Source organism: Rhamphochromis longiceps, linkage group LG17, assembly GCF_057381845.1.
Source record: "Rhamphochromis longiceps isolate RC_006_pf linkage group LG17, R_longiceps_female_GT1.1, whole genome shotgun sequence".
Taxonomy (NCBI): Eukaryota; Metazoa; Chordata; class Actinopteri; order Cichliformes; family Cichlidae; genus Rhamphochromis; species Rhamphochromis longiceps.
This window is the reverse complement of record NC_140573.1, coordinates 23,100,852-23,120,747: the sequence shown is the minus strand read 5'-3', so window position 1 is coordinate 23,120,747 and position 19,896 is coordinate 23,100,852. Positions and strand designations below refer to the sequence as shown.

The 19,896-nt window shown below is 41.5% G+C and overlaps 1 protein-coding gene across 2 annotated transcripts in view; it reads left to right on the top strand.

Annotated features, from left to right (window-relative positions):
- The window catches only part of usp6nl (USP6 N-terminal like), a 103,285-nt gene that overhangs the window by 35,820 nt on the left and 47,569 nt on the right, over nt 1-19,896 (top strand). The window contains exon 1 of one of the 2 annotated variants that reach the window (XM_085387128.1): nt 16,376-16,619. The exons of the other annotated variant lie outside the window; for it this stretch is intronic. Within the exon in view, the coding sequence (XP_085243254.1) occupies nt 16,571-16,619 (49 nt within the window). The 5' untranslated portion in view covers nt 16,376-16,570. Of the gene's footprint in view, nt 1-16,375; nt 16,620-19,896 lie in introns of those variants that run through there. 2 annotated transcript variants of the gene reach the window in all.

Here is a 19,896-nt window from a genome sequence, read left to right as displayed (position 1 = left end):
AGCAACAGTGGGTCTGAGGCTTAGCAACAGCAGCCACAGATTCAGTCCAGCAATGCGGTAATTGGACTTTCTGACAAAGTGCCGGTGGACCGACACGCTAACAAATACAGACACACTTCATCACAAGGACACATGTGCACACTTGTAGTGCACAACCCTGCTTGTGTGTGATGACGAGGAGTGAAAGACAGAGAATGTGTGTCATTAGAGGAGAGGGATTGAAAGTGTTTCTGTGTGTGAGGGAGAAAAAGTGCGCCTTTCATTCAAGTCTTTCCCTGTGGCTCTATTTATATTAATGATGAACCTTGGTGCTTGTGTCGCTGCTGCTTCGCCCGTCTGCGCGCTGCCCTGTCCTTGGGGACTATGAATTATGTCTGTCATCCAACAGTATTTGCAGTATTTTGACAGTTTAACACTCTGCAAGAGCTCAAGGTCACATCTGGGTTATTATCATTTTGTTATAAAAAAATATTTATAAGCTAGTGAATATCAGTTAATTACCAAGTGATCATTTTCTGATTACCTGATCAATCCATTGGTTACTTTACCAATTAAAAAAAATAAACCACAACAACTTTTTAAATTAAAAACTGTTTCTTTACAAATAAATAGTAGTTGTTTACATGTTCGCCTAACAACAAGGAGAAGCTCCCCAGGACGAGGCGACACCGATTCCCTTTGGGGTTACGTCAGGGAGGGCATCTGCAAATTCAAACATGTGGAGCAACTCGTTGTTGAATATTTGGAAATATTCACACTGCTGTCTGATTGTTTTAAGCTTGGAAAGCCCTGTAGTGTTTGTTTTGTTTTGAGCTACTGATGAAAAGTAGTTGTGTGTTTTTATTTTTTTCATTCTCTTCCAGATTGGTGATGCTGTGGTTTGCAATGGGTATCTAGATAAAGACAGAATGACAACCTCCTTGTGAATAGATAAAATCAGTCATTGCCCATCTAGTGGCTGCAAGTAGCTGCAGCAACCAACTGGTCACCCAGAAGACGGGCATGCAACGGTATCAACCTCTGGGTCACTGCAACCTGTCTCCAAACAGTTGCAGTCTAACTCAGACTGACTGCAGTTACTCTCACAAACATTGCAGACAGACTGCCAACCTGCTGTAATCAATCTGAGTCTGTGCTGAGGCATCTCTTTGGATTAAGGGAATTCATGTTCATATATAAAAACGAGGTTGCTGTGCTCCTGTATGCAGTTAAGTTTCCACCAAGCAGCAAATGTTTGTTCTTTTAGATCAACGAGGTCGCAGACTGACTCTGTCTTATTGCTGTTTTGCCATGAGGCACCAAAGTCAGTTTAAATATGGTAACGGACCATGAATCAATGCAAACCTGGTCTCCATCTTCAACGCAACCATTTTGCAGTCCCTGAGACAGCAAGTTCATTTCTGGTTGTTCCGTGGACGGTAGCATTTAAAAAACCAACAAACAAAAAAACTCATGCATGCATCACCAGAAGCGTAGGTCTCCGTAATATGTGATCAACATAAGTGTGATGAACAGATTTCATGCAAACTGATTACTTTGACCTATCAATCCAGCATTAAATAATTACTGTATTCCTAAATTTTTGCATATTCGTGCATGATTAAGCCTATTAGAGCCACTTCAACTTTAACAGCTTCCCAGTGATAATCAGTGAAGCTCTCATCAGATCCCTATAAATTCATATGTTAACAAGAGCACGTGTTTTGTCCTCGCGTCACCAACTGTCACTGGCATAACTCTGCTAGAGATAAATAAATTACAGCTAGAGGCATACAGCACCAGTTTGTAATGCAAAATACATAACTGGAATTATTATATCAAGATGATGTGGTTAGAGAGCTGAACAGAGCGGAGGTATGTGGACTGATTAGAGATGTAATAATAGAGAGAGGCAGAGAGCAGGGAAAAAAAAGAAAGATGTACACACAGCTAACAAGCGAGGCGGAGAGTTACCAAACATCATTATGAAATGTGTACTGTACTAAGACTTACTGGATTTAATCAACTCTCTAATCTCATAAAAGAATGGGAGTCCCTGGGGTACTTAAAAAAATAATCTCATCAAACATTCCTGTCTATAACGGAGCACTGAAAGTCTGGATTTCTTGAAATCGGTAAATATATCTGTGACGAGGGAAGCATATGTCCATCCCGTCTCATACGGAAATAAAGAAATACATGTCAGTGTTGTAATGGAAAACAAGGCTGGGCAAGAAGATGTGTGCAAAGCATTGGTCCATTTTACAGATGTTACACTGAACATAAAGCTCAGGAATTGGACCAGTTTCTCTTCTGGGTATTGTTTCCGAGTGTAAGACTTGGCTTTCAAAGAATTAAAAGCTGTTGTAGAATTCCATAACATAAGGAATTTTGAATTTTTTGGATGCTCTAGCTGTAGTTTATTTGTCAATACCCGTGTTGTGCCAGTGACTTGGGGATAAGTTGGAGCTGTTATCACGGCGACTTTCATACGTATTTCAGAATGTTGGTGGGCCAGTTTGAGCTCTTGTTGGAGGAACTGGGACCACATCTGAGGCACAGAAATTATTTATGTGAGCCAAGTGACCCAGACCAGTTCTTAGCTGTGTATCTGAGGTACGATAGGATTATTTTACTATTTCCACATCGTCGTATGTTCAATATGCAGGAACGTTATGAGCTGTGAGCGGGCTTGCTGCAGAATGCAGTGATCCAATTGGGCAGATGTGTTTATTCTAAAAATCGACATGGATCTGAAAAAAGGCATGCTGGAAATGCGTCCTTTATGGTTGCTGCGAACAGCTGCAACCAGAGTAGGTGAGCCCAAAAGATATTTTTAATGCACAAAATATTTGCACGAATCTTGAACATCTGGTGTGTAAAGACCTTTTCTGAGCATCTAATCACTGATCTTTTGCTTTAGTAGAAAGCCTGTTCATCCTACTGAGCTACAGCCACCTGGCTGCTGATTGGCAGTAACTGCTTCTAGATGTGCTTCTATCCTGGGTCACAAACTTTTGAATTATTTCACCTCCATGCCTCAAACTTTCACAATCATGCTTTGCTGCTCTTTAAAAGAGGATCATTGTCTCTTGGAGTCCAGTATCGAAGCAGGCAGCTCATCAAGGCACAGAGAACCAAAGGACGCCGTGCCCGTATTGACAGTATTTGACGACCTGGGATGAGAATTTGTTGCAGAGAATGGAGAGATGTCCAGAAGAAATAATACGATGCAAACGGCAGCCTTTTAGGACTCTTTACAGAGGTAGATAAATGTTTCCTGATAAGCACTTTTGGCAGCATGAACAGCTTACAGAACAGCTCTTTTTACCACCTGGATTGGAAGTTTGCAAAAAGCAATTAAAGTGTTCTTCTTACCTCTGGATGTCAGCTCCACTGATGCTGCTCTGTACAAATCATCACCTCACAAACACAAGACCAAGCATCTCCTATCCCTCTGCATTCTGCTCATGCTTCACGGCAAATGTACACGAAGAGAAAACTAGGGAGGGGGTGGAAGAAAGCGGCACAATGAGAAGAGGAGAGAAAAAACAGAGAAGGGCGGAGTGGTGGAGAGGAAGGGAGGGAAGGAGATGCTGCGGGTGAGTGAGTGGAAGCGCCCATTAATTTGAATTTAAAGGATGTGAGGAGAGGACGGCACGAGACGCAGCCAGCCTTGGAGAGAGGAGAGAGGGGCGCTGGGAGAGGAAAGAGATGGATGAGAGGGGGGAAAAAAAGAGTCTGAAAATGAGATGAGAGAGTTGGGCAGTTAAGAGGCATCACTGCCGGTCAACTGTGCATCTATTGATCCGCAGCGGCCGGGTGGTTTTTCTGCCAGAGCCACCGGAGATAAAACGGATGAAAGGGGGGAAAAGAAAAGACGACTACTGTGTTGTGCTTTTCTTTTTCATTTTCATTTTTTTTGTTTGCTGCCAACCTGCGAAGTGAGAAGTGTGTGAGAGCGCTCCAAGCTGAGCACATCACACGCGAGACGAACACATTCAGTTCGCAGAGTCTGAGCTGCCTCGAACATCCACTGCTACTTTCAGCGGCCGCCAGGAGTTGAGTCGAGATTTACGGGCTGCTTCACATGGAGCTGAGGCAGCATCCAACGCAGGTGAAGCTTGAGATTTAGTGTTTACTGCTGCTGCACATCTGTGCCGTCAGCTGTTTTATAGAAAAATACTGTGAAAGCGGAGGATACTTGAGCGCTGGAGAGTTTGTAAGCATGTCTTGACATCTGGAGAAGGAAGAAGACTGAGCCGGCAGCTCTCGTCCTGGGATCCTGAGGTGCGAATGGGATGCTGAAACCAAGATCTTCAGGAGTCAAGATGTGGATTAGGAGATGAATTCCGAGGAGGGGTCGAGGAGGGATGAGGTTTTTCGGGGTGAGAAGGCAAGAAAGGGCTGCCACTGCCCCGTGGCGACTCCGCCTGCCTCCACCGCCACCTCCCCGTGAACATGCAGGTCCTACAGATCGTCAAGGAGCTGGTGTCGCCGTCCAGACGCAGGGCAGCGGCCAGATTCGGAGGTGTGTGTGCGCATTTTATGACCCATTAAGCTTCTATTGCAGCCACTAATTGTGTCAGAGGACAAAGATTTGAATCAGTGCAATGAAGACAAGATCAAATCTACCTGACCAAACATTATTTTGGGAGAAAGGAACGAGGAGAGCCTTGTTGAATGTATGGAGATTGATATGAAGTACATGCAGGTTTTGAGTAAATCTCGTCCCTGAAGCAGGTGAAAGGTCTACTGTTTTACTCTCAGTTATGATGTGCCTCACTGTGAGGAGCTGTTAATCCTCATCAGACAACTTCATTACTGTAGGTTTCAGTGGAGTGTTGGTGTTTCACAATAGTTTAAGGTCACCGCCTTTTCTTGGTGCAATTTCAGAAATATTTGTTACTCTGATCTGCATAATTAGTCATGTATTAATTTGCAAACTGCTGCCTAGAAAGTGCCATCCGACTCTGTGTCACTTGCAGCCTCTTCTCAAGAAAATTTATAGATTTGAAGTTGGTGAATAAGATGCATAAAAATGCTCCCAGCAGGTGCTGAGGTCCAGTTTAAAAAAAAAATCACATTGCTTGAAGAAAAGTGAAGCCCTAAGATGTGCGAGACTGATGCCTGCAAATAGATAGATAGATATATAGATATCTGCATATGAATACGTAGAAGCTGCAGCCGGGGGGAAACAGAAAGCCTGTCATTCACTTGTAGTCTGGCTTTTATTGACCACTTGGGTTTTGAGCACACTTTGGTACGCTGTGTGTGGTAAGCATATAAGGGATGTCATTTTCTGTAATGCATTAGCTAATCATGGGCTGTTTCGATTTAGCTTTACGTTCATTTTTCATTTACCTGCATTCGGCTACAGTGAAAAGGAAAGCTTGGCTCAGATATCTGCTGCCTGCACGCGAAACCCCTCAAAAGTAGCAGCCGAGGTTAAGTCAGCACACTTGGGCCTGTTGTGTTTAGACCAAACACAAGGCAGTTCTCTTAGATGGAGAGATTCAAAATATGAAAGATGGACATAGCTATCGATTAGCACAGCCTGGTTAATCTCCTTTTCTGACTCTTAGAAGACCAAATTATGTGGTTAGAGACGGGGCACATACAGCACTATTAGAACCACATTAATGGATCTTTAATGCCCCCTTTGTCCCTAAAAGTCAATGTCACAAGTAACACTTCTGATAGTTGATTTGATGTGGCCTCCTTGGCACAAAAACGGTCCAGTTTAATAATAAATTTAATTAGTTTGTACTGAATGTCATTGTGGATGAGTTTAAACTTTTTGGTGTGCCATGTGTCATTAGTCTGAATGGGACGGACATGCCCCTCGAGCAGCTTCTGTAATAGCTCTGTTGCTGTGGGACGTGTGTGTGTGTGTGTGTGTGTGTGTGACGGCTTCATTTCTCTGGTGTGCACTGAATAATGAAGCATGGTGCTCTGAGTAATGGAACACTATCTGACCACTGACCCGGTCCTGTCTCCTGGTTGGATGCCACCCTGTGCCGTAGCCACAGGTTTGCCCGAGCTCTTTGCCCCTGCAGGAGGAGGAAAGGCACAGCTTGTCGCTTCAGTGCTTCTCGAATAAAAAATAAGCTTCTGTTTGTTACTGTGGGGAAATTTGCATAAATTTAATGGGCAGTTTAATCGACACTTGTTGCAGGTTTCTTCAAAATGTAATCTTTTTTTTTTTTTTTAGAAATACTGTTATTTATTTATTTTTTGCACCTGCTAAATTCTATGTTCATGTACTTGATATCAGCTTTCACATGACTCTTTCTGATTTGCCTCATGTTGTTATTCCACTTGTGTAAATGTAGAAACCTTTATGTGCTTGAAGCCACTGTTAACCACTGGATGTACCTGCTCTAGCAGCCAGGATATATTTGATTTAAAAGGCTTGAATTCAGGTAGGAAATGCTTTGTCTCCTGCCAGCTGGCATTCATAACAGCTTCAATTTATCAACTGGCCCCACTAGGACACTTGTGTAGGGCCAATTAAAGCACACAAGGAAGCGCTGCAGCATGGGCTGCATTGGGGGGGCAATATTTTAGGACTTGGGTCCCAAATCATTGGTCAGAAAAGATCGATGGAGACAGATGTTACATTCTCCAGCACGCAGGTGCTTTATTTTTGGTCACTGGACAAGGTCATTTACTAGTTTAACTCCTGGTTGTTACGTTTCTTCCATTTTCTTTTCGTTAATGCAGACAATGCACTGGGAAGTTGGCGGGTTAAAGAGATAATATCCAATCAGATGGTATTAGTTAATTTATGAATAGGTATTTTATAATATTATATTCTGAAGGTCTCATTGTCTGGAAATACACATAACTGTCTGTACTTTTGTGCTGTTATTCCTTAATCACTGTGAAGGGACAGCTTTTCCACAACATATATGTGAAGTCCAGCTCATTAAGGGAACTTTGAGCTGTTTTTAATGACTGAAATACTTCTGTGGACACTCTTTTTCTTTTTTGAGAGGTACGTGTCCAGCATGGGAGCAATAGGGATTTCTCAAAGAATGAATTGCTGTAACAGAGGTGGCATAAACGGGGTTACAGACTTATCACATCGTTTTGTGTTATTGTTTGTATTGAATCTACCTAAATGTCATTATCACATCTGAGAGTGTCTTCTGGTTCAGAATGAGCCTTTGGGGGGTGACTATGCTCAGCAATGAGCCTGATACAGAAACGTCGATGACTTCCAGACCATTGTATAAACGAGAGCTTCTGCTCTGCTTGAGGAAAAGAGAAGAAGTTGGGGGGAAAAAAATTGAATAAAAAATAAATATTTTATTACAGTACTGTGTTTGGGGTGGAGAGTGGTGGGGGTGGCTTCAAAGGTGGCTAAAGTGTGAGAAAAAGCACTGCACCCCATCGCCTTTCTCTACTTTCTCTAATTGAGCTGCATTTGTCAAATTCAAAATCCAGTCCAACATCGACAACCATGAAGATAACTTTTTTTGTCTTCTTCTTTTAAAGAATGATAATATTTTTTAATGACTGCCCATTAACAATCCACACTTTCCATTTGGCTGTCGTCTTTATCTCGGTCTATCGGCCCTGCAGACGAATTCACCTTGGCTCCTCTCGCAGCCTGAATCAGTGCAGGCAGATTTAGCACGACGGCCTCCAGCAGATACAGGACACACAAATTCACACACTCGCTGCAGTTCTGTGCAGACTGGGAGGAGTGGTGAGTGGGGATAAGGTGCGAGGTGCCAGCAGATGTTGTTGAGCTCCTCGGCTGGATAGCGCGATGGCATGAGTGTGAGATAACAGAATATCTGATAATTTGCCCAGCTCCCTGTCAGCTTTGCAGGATCAAAACCACATGTACTTGTGAGAAAGCATCAGAGTGTGTGTGTGTGTGTGTGTGTGTGTGTGTGTGTGTCTGCCACATTTCTGAGCATGCTCAGTGGTTCCTGCCACATCAAAAAACAATACATGTCATGTTCATTTTAATAAAGTAATGTCTTAGTTTTAGGAGAAAGAGCACTCGTAAACCTGCAGTTTTGAACACTTTTCCTTGGAGACAACTTAAAGTGAGCTGTTAGGGCTGCAAGCACCGTGTTTAGTGGTTAATCAGCAGCTAATTTCTTTACCAGTTTTTCATTTGCTTCATAGCACAAGACCAAGTATAACAGCACATCCACACACATTGGGCGATTGTGGCTCAAGAGTTGGGCGTTCGTCTTGTAACCGGAAGGTTGCCGGTTCGAGCCCGGCTCCGACAGTCTCGGTCGTTGTGTCCTTGGGCAAGACACTTCACCTGTTGCCTACTGGTGGTGGTCAGAGGGCCCGGTGGCGCCAGTGTCCGGCAGCCTCGCCTCTGTCAGTGCGCCCCAGGGCGGCTGTGGCTACACTGTAGCTGCCATCACCAGTGTGTGAATGGGTGGATGATTGTGTATAGTGTAAAGCGCTTTGAGGTCCTTAGGACCAAGTAAAGCGCTATACAAATACAGACCATTTACCATATTCCACAAATTATTTAAATAGCTGCTCTTATTACCTGTAGAATAAGTTAACCAGATGCCTCTAGAAGAAGGGAAGAAACCTCTGGATGAATGAGATGGAGTGCAGGGATCAGAGGTCAGAAGGGGATCTGATGGCAGTGTAAGTTTGCAAAATGTAACTTGAAGGAGGCCGACTGTAGCTGAGTCTACGATCTGGTGACTCGAAGATGTCTAGTAAATAAGACAGGAGTTGCAGTACATGATTAGATTATTAGAAGGCCTGACCCCAGCATACCTGAAGCCTCTCCTGAAATTGGAAATCAACACTGAGAGAAAAGTAGAGTCCAGACTGAAGCAGCTGACCTGAGAAGGTGTAAGGCAGTGGGAGGGGAGGGCCTCCTGTGGCTCAGATTGAGTGGGTTCAGGTTAATTTATTGGTTGATTGATCTTGTTGGTGGGTCCATGTTTTAACTACTTGTTTGCTTTATATACAAGATAAACAGAATATCTCCGTCTTATAATCAAAGCCAGCGTGAAAGTTCCATTTATTCTTTCTAATGGTCAGCAGGGGGTGACTTCTCTAAAAAATCAAGTTACAAAACAACTATAGAAATCTATGGGCAACTGGTCCTGCTTCTCTCTTCATCTCTGACCTCAGTAAACACTTTTCAAATGAGATTATGGTCTTAATCACTAGTGTATAAGCCTGACTTCCCTTCTCTAAATAATGGTCCCTATTGCATATATTAGGTCATGCTCTAAACTGAAGGTTGTTGGTTCCATTATTTAGAAGAGCCACTCCCAAAAGTCTGGGCCGCAGCCCTCTGTACTATATTTCATCCTGAACTCAATCAATAGTAGGAAATATAATGGAGCAGGTGCCAGAAGAAAAGTTGCCGAAAAACTTGAACTTGACAAGGGTCTTAAGTCATAGGACAGAAAATTCTTGGAAAACTTTGTTAAACTTTTCTGGGAAGGAAATCCGTTTATATTGATTTAGGTCTGCAACAGCCTGCGGGAGGTCCAAGGCCTCAACCTGGGCTCTCATTCAGTCCACACTAGAGTAAAATTACTTGGGGATCTCATTATCAGGTAGGAATTTACCCATGAGTTTCCGTTATTTGCAGTTCATTCATACAGGACAAACAAGGTCTGTGTGTCAGTCCCATTTGGCCAAATGCGTCCAGAGAGGCGGAACTGTCCGGCTCTCACTAAAACCTTGGAGAAATGTGTTAGCTTTCCACTGTCCATGAATTATCCCCTCCACTTATTCCACAAAAGAGCACAAAAGTGCCTTGTGCACACAGAGCTTCCCTCTGCAGCAGCGTTTATCTACTGCTGTTATTGAGAAGAGGGAGGGGGGATTTACAGCAAATCTAAAGCAAGACTGCAGCCTGCTCCTGGTCAACACCATCAGTAGCTCACTGCATTATTCAGCAACCTTCATACTCTTCCTCTCACTCTCTCTTTCTTTCAGTCGAGGAAAAAAAAAAGAAAACCTGGTTCATTCACATATTCAAATTCTGCACCAGGAGCATCAGACAAGAACACTTCTTGGTGTTTTGCATACCAGGAACACCATCTGTAGGCATTTTGTGCGTGTTTGCATGGCTATGTGTGTGTTTATATTTATTCTGGCCTGGAGCTTTAAGAAAACTACTACACGCTGTTAAGCTAAGGAGGGACTGGCAGATAGTCCAGACCCAGCGGGTGTTGGGCTAAAGCTGACCGCTGACAACCACATTGCAGCAGAAGGACTAATTGCCTGCCTGTCGTCAAAAAGGGCAGATCTGCAGCACACTTCATAGCGCCGCTGTCGACTCTCTTGGCAGAACAGTGCAGAGTTTAGCCTCAGACAGTGGAGTCATTTAAACGTTGAGGCTTGTTGTATTTTTCACGGCTTGTGTCAGATTCAGTCGGCTGTATTGATCGCTGCTTTTGGTGCTTCACACCTTCTCTTATTAAATTATGTATCAAGTGATGCAACAGGCCTTCAGATATTACTGAGGCTGGGCTATTACGAGGGAGGTGTTTGACTGAGTATACATTATATAGTGCTGTATAACTATACCAGATTATAACAGGAGCTTTTTGCAAAAACCAATGTAGCTTGCAGATGAGAATAGCGAAGCTGGTGCTTGATAATTGCCAGAATCTTCTGTAGCTACACAAAGAAGTTTGGTTGACGTATGTAGGAAAATGGCACATGGCTTCATTGCTCTGACTTCAGCTTCCTTCAGTTTATGGGCTGAATGAGAAGACCAAACAAACGATCCACTCTCAGATGTCACATCGGGAAGAATTCATGATTTTCAGTGCATTTGAACTCACTCATTCACTCATTTGAACTGAATGCACAAGCAGGTAGCAACATCTGGGACTGAATAATGGAGCCAGTGTGGAAGTACTATAAACTGCAGTTCCTCTAACGGCCAGTAGAGGCTGGCTCCAAAAGTGATTCAATCTTCATAGTCTCCCGTGTTAAAATGTCCAACTCTTTATGAAAACTCTTCAATGGCTGATTTTGTATAATTTAATTTAATAATCCATTTGGTTACTGAAGTTTAGGACGTGGCCTTTCATGACCTGAGACAGGGCTCTGTATTTATAGCTAGACGTCCGCTTGGCTATTTTATCACACTAAACTGAAACATTTAGAGCATCATAATGGAATTGCAAACAATATGACTTTTGTTGGGACTCAGCCCCTCCCAATAAGGTTGTGTTTCGGTTTCAGTGAGTGAAAATTTAGTATCTCATCAGATTGTTACTCTTGTAACAATTACTCGTTATTACAGTGTTAATAACGGGTCTCCAGCCTGTAAGCGTCCAGTGTTCCTCTGTTTCTCAGCCAGATCTGCCCTCTCCCTCATTTGTCACGTCCAGTTTCACTTCATGCCCAACTTGAACTTGATTGCTGTCCTCTTCAGGGTAGTCTTACCTCCAGCTGTATTTGGATCACTCACTGAAAGACCCGTTTGAATTTCTTACCTGTGCACGTTAGTAATTTTTCCCTGAACTTTAAACTTGTGCAGACCAACCTTAATCCTGAGTTGCATCACTGTGGATAAGAGCTACGACTCGTGCTTCAATTTAAAGACCATTCAGAATATTCCCAAGTTGATGAATCATGTATTTGTTAGCCCACATTACCCCTTTGCTTCCAAATTCCAAAGGCATCTGGGGAAGAACATTTGGACCAAACGACCTGGACTGTGCTGGAAGCCTTTTTTGTCTGCAAAAATTTACTTGCCACCTACCCTGCTCACCAGATTTGGCTCCATGCAACGCAGTGGAGGTCATCAAGCATTCGTCCCAAATGCTCACATGCACACAGTCACATTCAGATCAAGGGTAAGACATCAGGAGCTCTGGTAGTGGTGTATTGCTGCATAACCTGCATCCAACCCTGAAGGGAATGGCTGTGTAGTTTCGATATTAATTTCATTTTATTTTATTTTATTATTATTATTATTTTTTTTTTAATAGGTGCAGTCTCTAAACTTTTTGATGGTACCTCTTATACCCATTTTATAACTAAATCTTGGATCCTTTAAACCTGTCTGGCTTTCTGCATCATTTCTGTCAACAGGTCCGACCTCTTGGTCCTAATGTTCCCACCCGACTTGTCCTCGGTCACGGTGCTGGATCCGTTTCCGTTCATGCTAACAGACTTTAGCAATCTGGCTTCATCAAGTTTCAATACTGCTTACAGTCATGCTTCTCTACACAGAAACGGTTGCTCTTTTGCTCTAAAGTATGCTTAAAAAAAATAAATACATAAAATGTGGTCAGCTTTCATTTCCTCTGTCCTCCTTGGGATCAGGAAGCCACACTGCTTTGAAGCCCAGAGCTGTGCTTATAATTGAAGGCAGTGTGAATACTCCAAACCACAGAAGCATCTTTTCTATCGTTTGTCATCTCCACATGCTGACTGTTAGAGGATGACAGATAATTAAGTCAGCTTGGTGGGATGTATCCTGTAAATTAGCCGCAGTCTCCTGTTTATGCACAATTTAAATCCACTGGGGTTCAGTTTGTCCAGCTGAATGGGTAATAATACTCCAGCGTAACGCAGCACCGAAGTCAATCCAACCTTAATAGTTGTGTAAAGGCAGTAAAAAGAATTGAGTATGTGTGTATTTGTGTGTAGTCTCTTTGCATGCCAGAGAAATAAGGAAATGCTCTGTAACGAGTGAGGAAGTTGTGCTGGTAGCCTTTGAGGAACAGTGATTTGAGTCACTTTCCCTGAACTACTGTTGGAGCTTCATTCATCTTCCTGCTCATCTGAGTGCATTTATTTTGTTCCTATTATGTGAGAAATGCAGCTTTAAAGTATTTTGCATTAAAAAAAAAAAGTGATCGGAAATGAGTGCATGTTTTAAAAAAAAAAGAGGAGGGAAAACAGCCGTCTGATTGTTACTCTCCTGAGGTAGTTTGACAGGCCTGTATTTAGCTCTCGCTGCCTCTGATCTGCACCGCATTTAGTCTCTTTGAACAAAAACGATGGCGTGCGGTTCTTTTACAGGCTCCTGTTGGCTGATAGACGCCTAATTCACCTTGTGGTTACTTGCAAGTCTGCAAATCTGCCACTGCTGCATGCAAATTTAAAAAAAGAAGCCTTTGAGCTCGGTATTCATAAACTAAGATGGTATTAGTTAGCATTTAGTTCTTCAGGGTCAGTGGGATTATTGCTTTACAAATGGGCTTTGATATGGGTTAAATTATATATTGATGTAATTGTATGTAGATTATTAAAAGTTTTAAATATCATAATTTTTTTTTTTTTAAAAAAGGAAAGAAATCATGAATAAAATGAGTAAATAATCGACTCTCAGGCTGCCCTGCAGGAGGCTGCTTGTTCCGCTTGTAGGTTACTGCAGCTGTTCTCAAATAAAGTCAACACCTGGCACTTCACTGCATTCAGACTTACTTTGTATTTGTGGTACAAATGAGTCTGCCCTCATGTAAAAGCACCCGTTAGCTCTGCATAGCTCGTTGTCTTATCGTATCAGTGGCCGATCACAGTGAAAGTCCAGCAAATGAAGCCAAACTGAAAAACTGCTCTCCTTTCTAGATCCTAAATCTATCTTTTCTGTTCTTGAGTGCAGCACAGAGCACCAGTCTGCTTAGCCAGCATTACCCAGCATGCCTTTAGTGCAATGTTATAAACCTGCGGTTATCAGTAGCTGTGGCTCAGGAGGAAGAGCAGGTTGTCATCCAGTCTGCTTGCTAAAATATCCTTAGGCAAGCTCCTGAACTGCAAGCTGCTCCTGATGCGTTCTCTGGAGTGTGAATGTGTGTGAGTGTTAGATGGAAAGCCCTAGAAGAAAGAGTTTCTATAAATGTGTGTGAGAATGAGGCTTGTAGTCTGAGTACGGTGTGCTATATAAGAACCAGTCTGTTTAGCACACATTGTCTGCTTCACGGGTTATTGTGTGGTGTGAGGTCTGACCTGTTATAAATTGTCTTTTATCGTATAATAAGAATCAGCAGTTAGAGGGATGCACAGTCTCTCAATCCACTCCACTCCACAGTGACATGAATTTTTAAACCAGAAAAAAATACTGCAAAGTAGTTGCTACGTTCTCCAGGGGATTTGTGGGCAAGCAACAAAAGGAACGAGTCCTTCTATTGTATCGCTGAAGAGTCTACTCACCAGTGATACTCTTATTGCTTTTCAAGAATATGGATCCAATAAAACTCTATCGTAAGTTTTTTTTTTTTCTTCAAGTACTCTAAATGAAATCTAAATGTAAAGATTTTGCAAGTTTTATTTTCCTTTGCAGATAAAACTGTATATTTGACTGCATGTTGTTCAGATATTTTTATTGAAAGTGTGTGTTGTGTGAGCCTGGTGACTAGATCAGTCCTCAAGATAGTTCCAGTACAACTGCGCTGCAAACACACACAGTTAGGATGAAACTACACGACTGAACTTGGGATTATTTTTCAGAGTAGTGACTCGTCATGAGTCATCGTGAGCGTTCTCTCGTATGTTTTGTGTTTTACTTGCTGCTTGATGGTAGTTTTGGCTGACAGCACCAGGCTCACCCACCAAACTGCCTGATCTCACATACAGACTGAAGACAGGAAACAGATAGGGGTTAAAGGTCACATGTTCCATCCCTTTTTTAACAAGGTGATGTGAGCCTCACGTTTCTTAGTTTTTTGAGTTTCAGCTCAGTGATGTTTGCAACAGGCCTGGCTTTTGTGTGGTTCAAATGCTCGTTTGTAGCATTTGAGATTACGGATGATATTTTGTTTATGAACCTACATGCATACCTCTTATATTAGTCAGTATTCAGTTAGCTAACACTGCCACTGTTTTATGGTTTGTTCCACTTTATAGGAAGGTAGGGCTAGCTGTAGCTTTCTTTCTTTCATGGTGACTGTCAAGTCGGATTATAACCACCAAGAAACAACCAATGACAGAAAGAATCCCTTGATAAAAAGATGGTTTCCAGGTAGACTGTGCAAGACATTGTCCACAGAACTGCAGTATTCAGCCATTATTTTAATTCTTTCAGCCATTATTTAATTCTTTAAACTCGATTTAAATGTACTTTTGATTTATTTACTTTGGGTTTGTTTCCAGTTCTGTATCTGAGGACACAAGCTTTGTTTCAAAGATTTCAGTGCTGATATACTTCAGTGTAAATAAGACTGAGATTGTAGTTTCATGGTGTAAATCTGTATATTTGTCTGTTTAAAATTCAAAAGCAGAGTAACCCTTTAAAGAGAGATGAGCTTGCAGACAACGCAGAGGAGCTGAAAGCTGTACAGCCCCACCCACTCGTTTCTATCAGCTGCAGAAGTGATAACAGCCCTTCAGTCCCATCACAAACACACACTTCCTGTAACGATGCCACACACAGATAGAGCTGAGATGACACGACTTCTCTTTCTTTCTTTTAGTTTGTTGATCATTTTTTCTTTTTTCTTGATCATTTTCATGTTTTTATCTTTCTTTTTCCTTTTTCTTTCGTTCACATTTTTGATCTTTGTCTTTATTTCAGTTTTTCTTTCTCCATCGGTCTTTCTTTCTCCTTCTTCTTGATGTGTCTGTCTTTCTTTTGATCTTTTACTTTGATCTTTTGCTTCTCTCCTTTCTTCCTGATCTTTCTTTCACACTTTGTCTTTGTCTTTCACTTTCTTCATGTTTCCTTTACTTTTTTTCTTGAACTTTCTTTCTCTTTGTTCTTTTCTTCACATTTGATCTTTGTCTTTACTTCAGTTTTTCGTTCATTGTGTTTCTTTCTTTTAAGCATTCTTTCTTCTTTCATTCCTTTCTGATCGTTCCTTTTTTACTTTTTCTGACTTTCTTCACATTCTTGATCTTTCACGCTTTCCCTTTCTTGAGCGTTCTTCTTCTCTTCCTTTTTTTTTTTTTTTTTTTTTGTTGCTTGCGTTGCCTGTCGCTCGTTTCCCCAGCACCGCCCTGCCTCTCATCTTCGATACGCCACATCATAAGCCCCGTCATGGTACATCACGTCCATTTCATAATGAAGTTTTAATGGAAACTGTTTATCATCATACTGCCATTGTCTGTCTCTCTCACTTTTTCCCAGCTTGCACACCCCATGCTCTCTGTCTCCCAGAAGCAGCACAGCAAAACCTTTACACACATTTTTGCTTCATTAATAAAACATTGCTTTGTCATGAGCGGTAAGATTTTGAGTTTTACAAGTACATTTTGTAATCCTACGTGGAATTGAAAGAATTCCTCTGATTCACATTTTATTTTTGTGATGTTTGGAAAATCTGTGAAAGTTTCATCGGCTGTCTGGAAACAGCGATTCCCTCTGTCCTTTCTGTCTCCCTCTCTATGATGTGCTGAATAGAGCTTGTTGTTGTCGTTGTGTTGTTGTGTTTGGGTGGAGAATGTTGTGAGTGGGAACGGCTCACTCCTGAAGTCAGATTTCTCTGTCCGAGTCTGTCTGTCTGTGAAACAAACGGCAGCATTGTGACAGCAGCAGCAGCAGCTCTGATCTCACTTCTCTTTGCTGCTCGCTCATATTTCCTCTCTTTCTGGAGCACTGGGTAGTGACAGTGATGGGATGAGGTAGTGTATGTTATCTCCTGGTGTTTTGGACTTGGCTGAACCGTGACCGATGCGGACTAAAGCTCGCTCGGACGATCCACAGGATGTCTTGAAAAGAGGTAAAAGAAGTCAATTGTGGAGTTCCACTCAGTTTCTCTGTGTTGTTGGCATGTACATAGATGGTATGTGAGGGACATTCTAGCTGGGTGCCTTATGATTAGTATTTTTGGTCTAAATGGATCATATAAATTAATATTAAACTGGTCTGTTGGCTCACAATGTCCTGCTGACGTGGTTTTAATTCAGAGCGTCTTGTGATTTTTACACCAGTGATTGCAATGACTGCCAGATAATCATCTCCTTTCCAAATGCAAAATCCAGTGAAAGTTTAAATATTGGTCATAGATTCTGACAATATATCTGTATGTACGTTTTTCTTTTTTTTTTAAGACTTCCAAAGTTAATCAGAAACTTGACACTCTCACTGTACTGTATGTAGGCCACTACACTACGGAGGACCAAAGCTGCTAAAATTATATATAAATATATAAGTAAATAAATGGGTTGGTCAGTACGCTAGCGTGCAATTAAATAGTTGCTGTTTTTGTTGTTGGCCTTTATTTAGCCATTAACCCAATGGCATACTGCGTTGTTTTTATTTTGATTTCATGATTTGTACTTAAATAGAAAAAGCACTTACTATATCTGTAATTTCTTTCACGTATATATATTTTATATGATGAAACTGGGCTAAAGTAAAATACTGACTGGATTTTATTGGATTGGATTTTAGGTTGAGTTTGACTTTTTGCTCAAGTTTTTATTAGGTGGGACCATCTGGACAAAATCACCTGTAGAACTGTCAACTTTCTGACAATTTAAATGCAAAAACCTTTCATGATTTAAACTTTTTGCCATCCATACAGACTGTGTGTTTAGTGAACTCATGCTAATATTACAGTTCATTAGGATCTAACAGCTAAGACCAACTTTACACCATGCAACTTTTCAAATGATTTCAGTGTCACAGACAAATGTCAGATGTTTGCCCATCATCTTGATCATATGGTCTTGTAAAAAGTCAGTCAGAGGTTTCTTATATCAGTCTTTTTCACATTTGGATTTGATGTCAGTCCTGACGAATTACTAGCATAGCTAGCGTGGAGGAAGGTAGCAGCAAAGGGTCGACAGCTTTTGCCAAAAAGTTTCCGCTCCGTTTTTCAAGACCTGCTGTCCTTCGAAGTTTTCCACCAGAATGCGTGTAAATAATTTCCTGGACGGCTCGGTGGGCTCTGCAAAGTCTTAAAAACCGATTTATGACACAAGCGCCAGGTTCTGGCTTTTTCATTCTAATTCCTTTCGAAGTCTTCTAGTGCACAGGAGGCATGTGAAGTGTTACACAGACTGGTGACACTTTGCACACAAACAGCAAATGATGTCACCGCACTTAGTAGAAGATAAGCAAGTGCAGACATGTAACAGTAAACTGTCATGTGCCACTTCCAAATATAAAGCCCTGACAGCGGAATGATAACAATGTGTGCTGATAGTGGATTGTGAGGTACTGTGGACTGTCTGCTGATAAATTTGTGAGCCTTCTTACATGAAGGTGCTACAAATTAAATGACTTTGACAAAAAACTTTTTTCTCCTTTTTTTGGCTTTGTTGAAACAAGCAGAATTTTAACTTCTCCTTTATCTTAGCTGAGAATGTGCCACGGGTAATGTGGGAGTTAATTATTTGTCTGTAAGTCTGGTTGGAGTCTGTGATTATTGGTTGCTGGGTGTCATTCAGAGGTTTGTGTCACGTTCCTGCAGTTGCGTTGAGGTTGGAAATGAAGACTGGGTGAGGCAGATGATTGTTTTGGAGGCACAGTAATAACACATGCTTCTCTAAAGTTGCCTCATCTGTTTGTTGTGAAGTGGGAAACTTGTTTCGTGAGTGTGCTGAGTTGCGTTACTGATGCAGTACTTACCTAAAAGAGCCGCTTGTTTCAATCGAACGTTAAGTAGCATTAATATTGTGAAATTGTGGCTCCATAGTGTAGCCATTTACACATTTGTCTAACAAGTGAAAGCTTCAGGAGGAGACTGAAATCCCTTTGGGTGCAAAGATCTGCCAAATCAAACATGCGGAGCTGCCCGATGTGGCGACCCCTTGTAAATAAGGGAGTGGCTGGAAGTACCGGCACAGCTTGCAAACATTCAATATTAGATGTGGCTTTCATGGGAAAACTAGTGATGCAACAACAGAACAATGTGTTGCAATAATAATCATGTTTTTTAACACTTACACAAGTGTTTGATCTGTAAAATGTTTATTGTAAGTGCTAAAAACCAAGTTACAGTCACAGCCAGTCACTCGTTATACAGTTTTTTCTCGGAATTCTGACTTTTTTTCAGAATTCTGGAGAAGAAGAAGAAGAAAAGAAACGTGCCCATTTTAAAAAAAAAAAAAAAAATTCGGTGGCCCTAATCCACTTCCGTACACAGACTGCCTTGTAATAATAAAAAGGAAAATTTTTGTTAAATGACAGAATATTTCCTGTTCTTGCTCTAAACCAGGGCTGCCCAATCCCAGTCCTCAAGAGCTACTATCCTGCAGCTTTTAGATGCATCCCTACTCCAACACAGCTGAATCAAATGGTTTGATTACCTCTTCAGCATGCCATCGTGTTTGGCAAAGGCCTGATAACAAGCCATTCATTTGATTCAGGTGTGTGGGAACAAGGATGCATCTAAAAGCTGCAGGACGGTAGCTCTCGAGGACCGGGATTGGGCACCCCTGCTCTAAACCCACTGTAATTGCGGTGCCTTATGTAAAGCACAAGTCACTCAGATAAATTTGCAGCAATTAACTTTTGGGGAATTTAGATCTTATGCACAAGTAGAGCAGGGCGATATGGCCAAAAATATTTATCACGATATATATTTGAAAATTTGCGATAACGATATAACCGACGATATAATTGATGCGAGACAAAATACAACTCCACAACATTACTAGCGCAAAAAGACAACCTTCCATTTATTTTCACTTAAACAAGAAGCTGGTTTTTATGTACATTAAAGCTTTATAAAAATGTAACAGTGCAAATGCAAATTCCTTGCTGAAAGTTTAACCAAAAGGCATTTCCAGTAGAAATGGGCTGACATATCCTGAGCATAACCATGTATAATATCCACTGAAGTTAAAAAGAGGTGCTTTGCAACATTAAACTGCAGTGTGCAGTACGCATTTTTCGGACCATAAGGTGCACGGGATTATAAGGCACATTAAGCGAAACAAAGCAGTCAGATAAATCAAACTTTATTAAACTCATTCTTCTTGCTTCCTCCACTTCTGTACCATTGATTCATTAATGTTGAATTCTCTGGCAGCTGCTCTATTCCCATG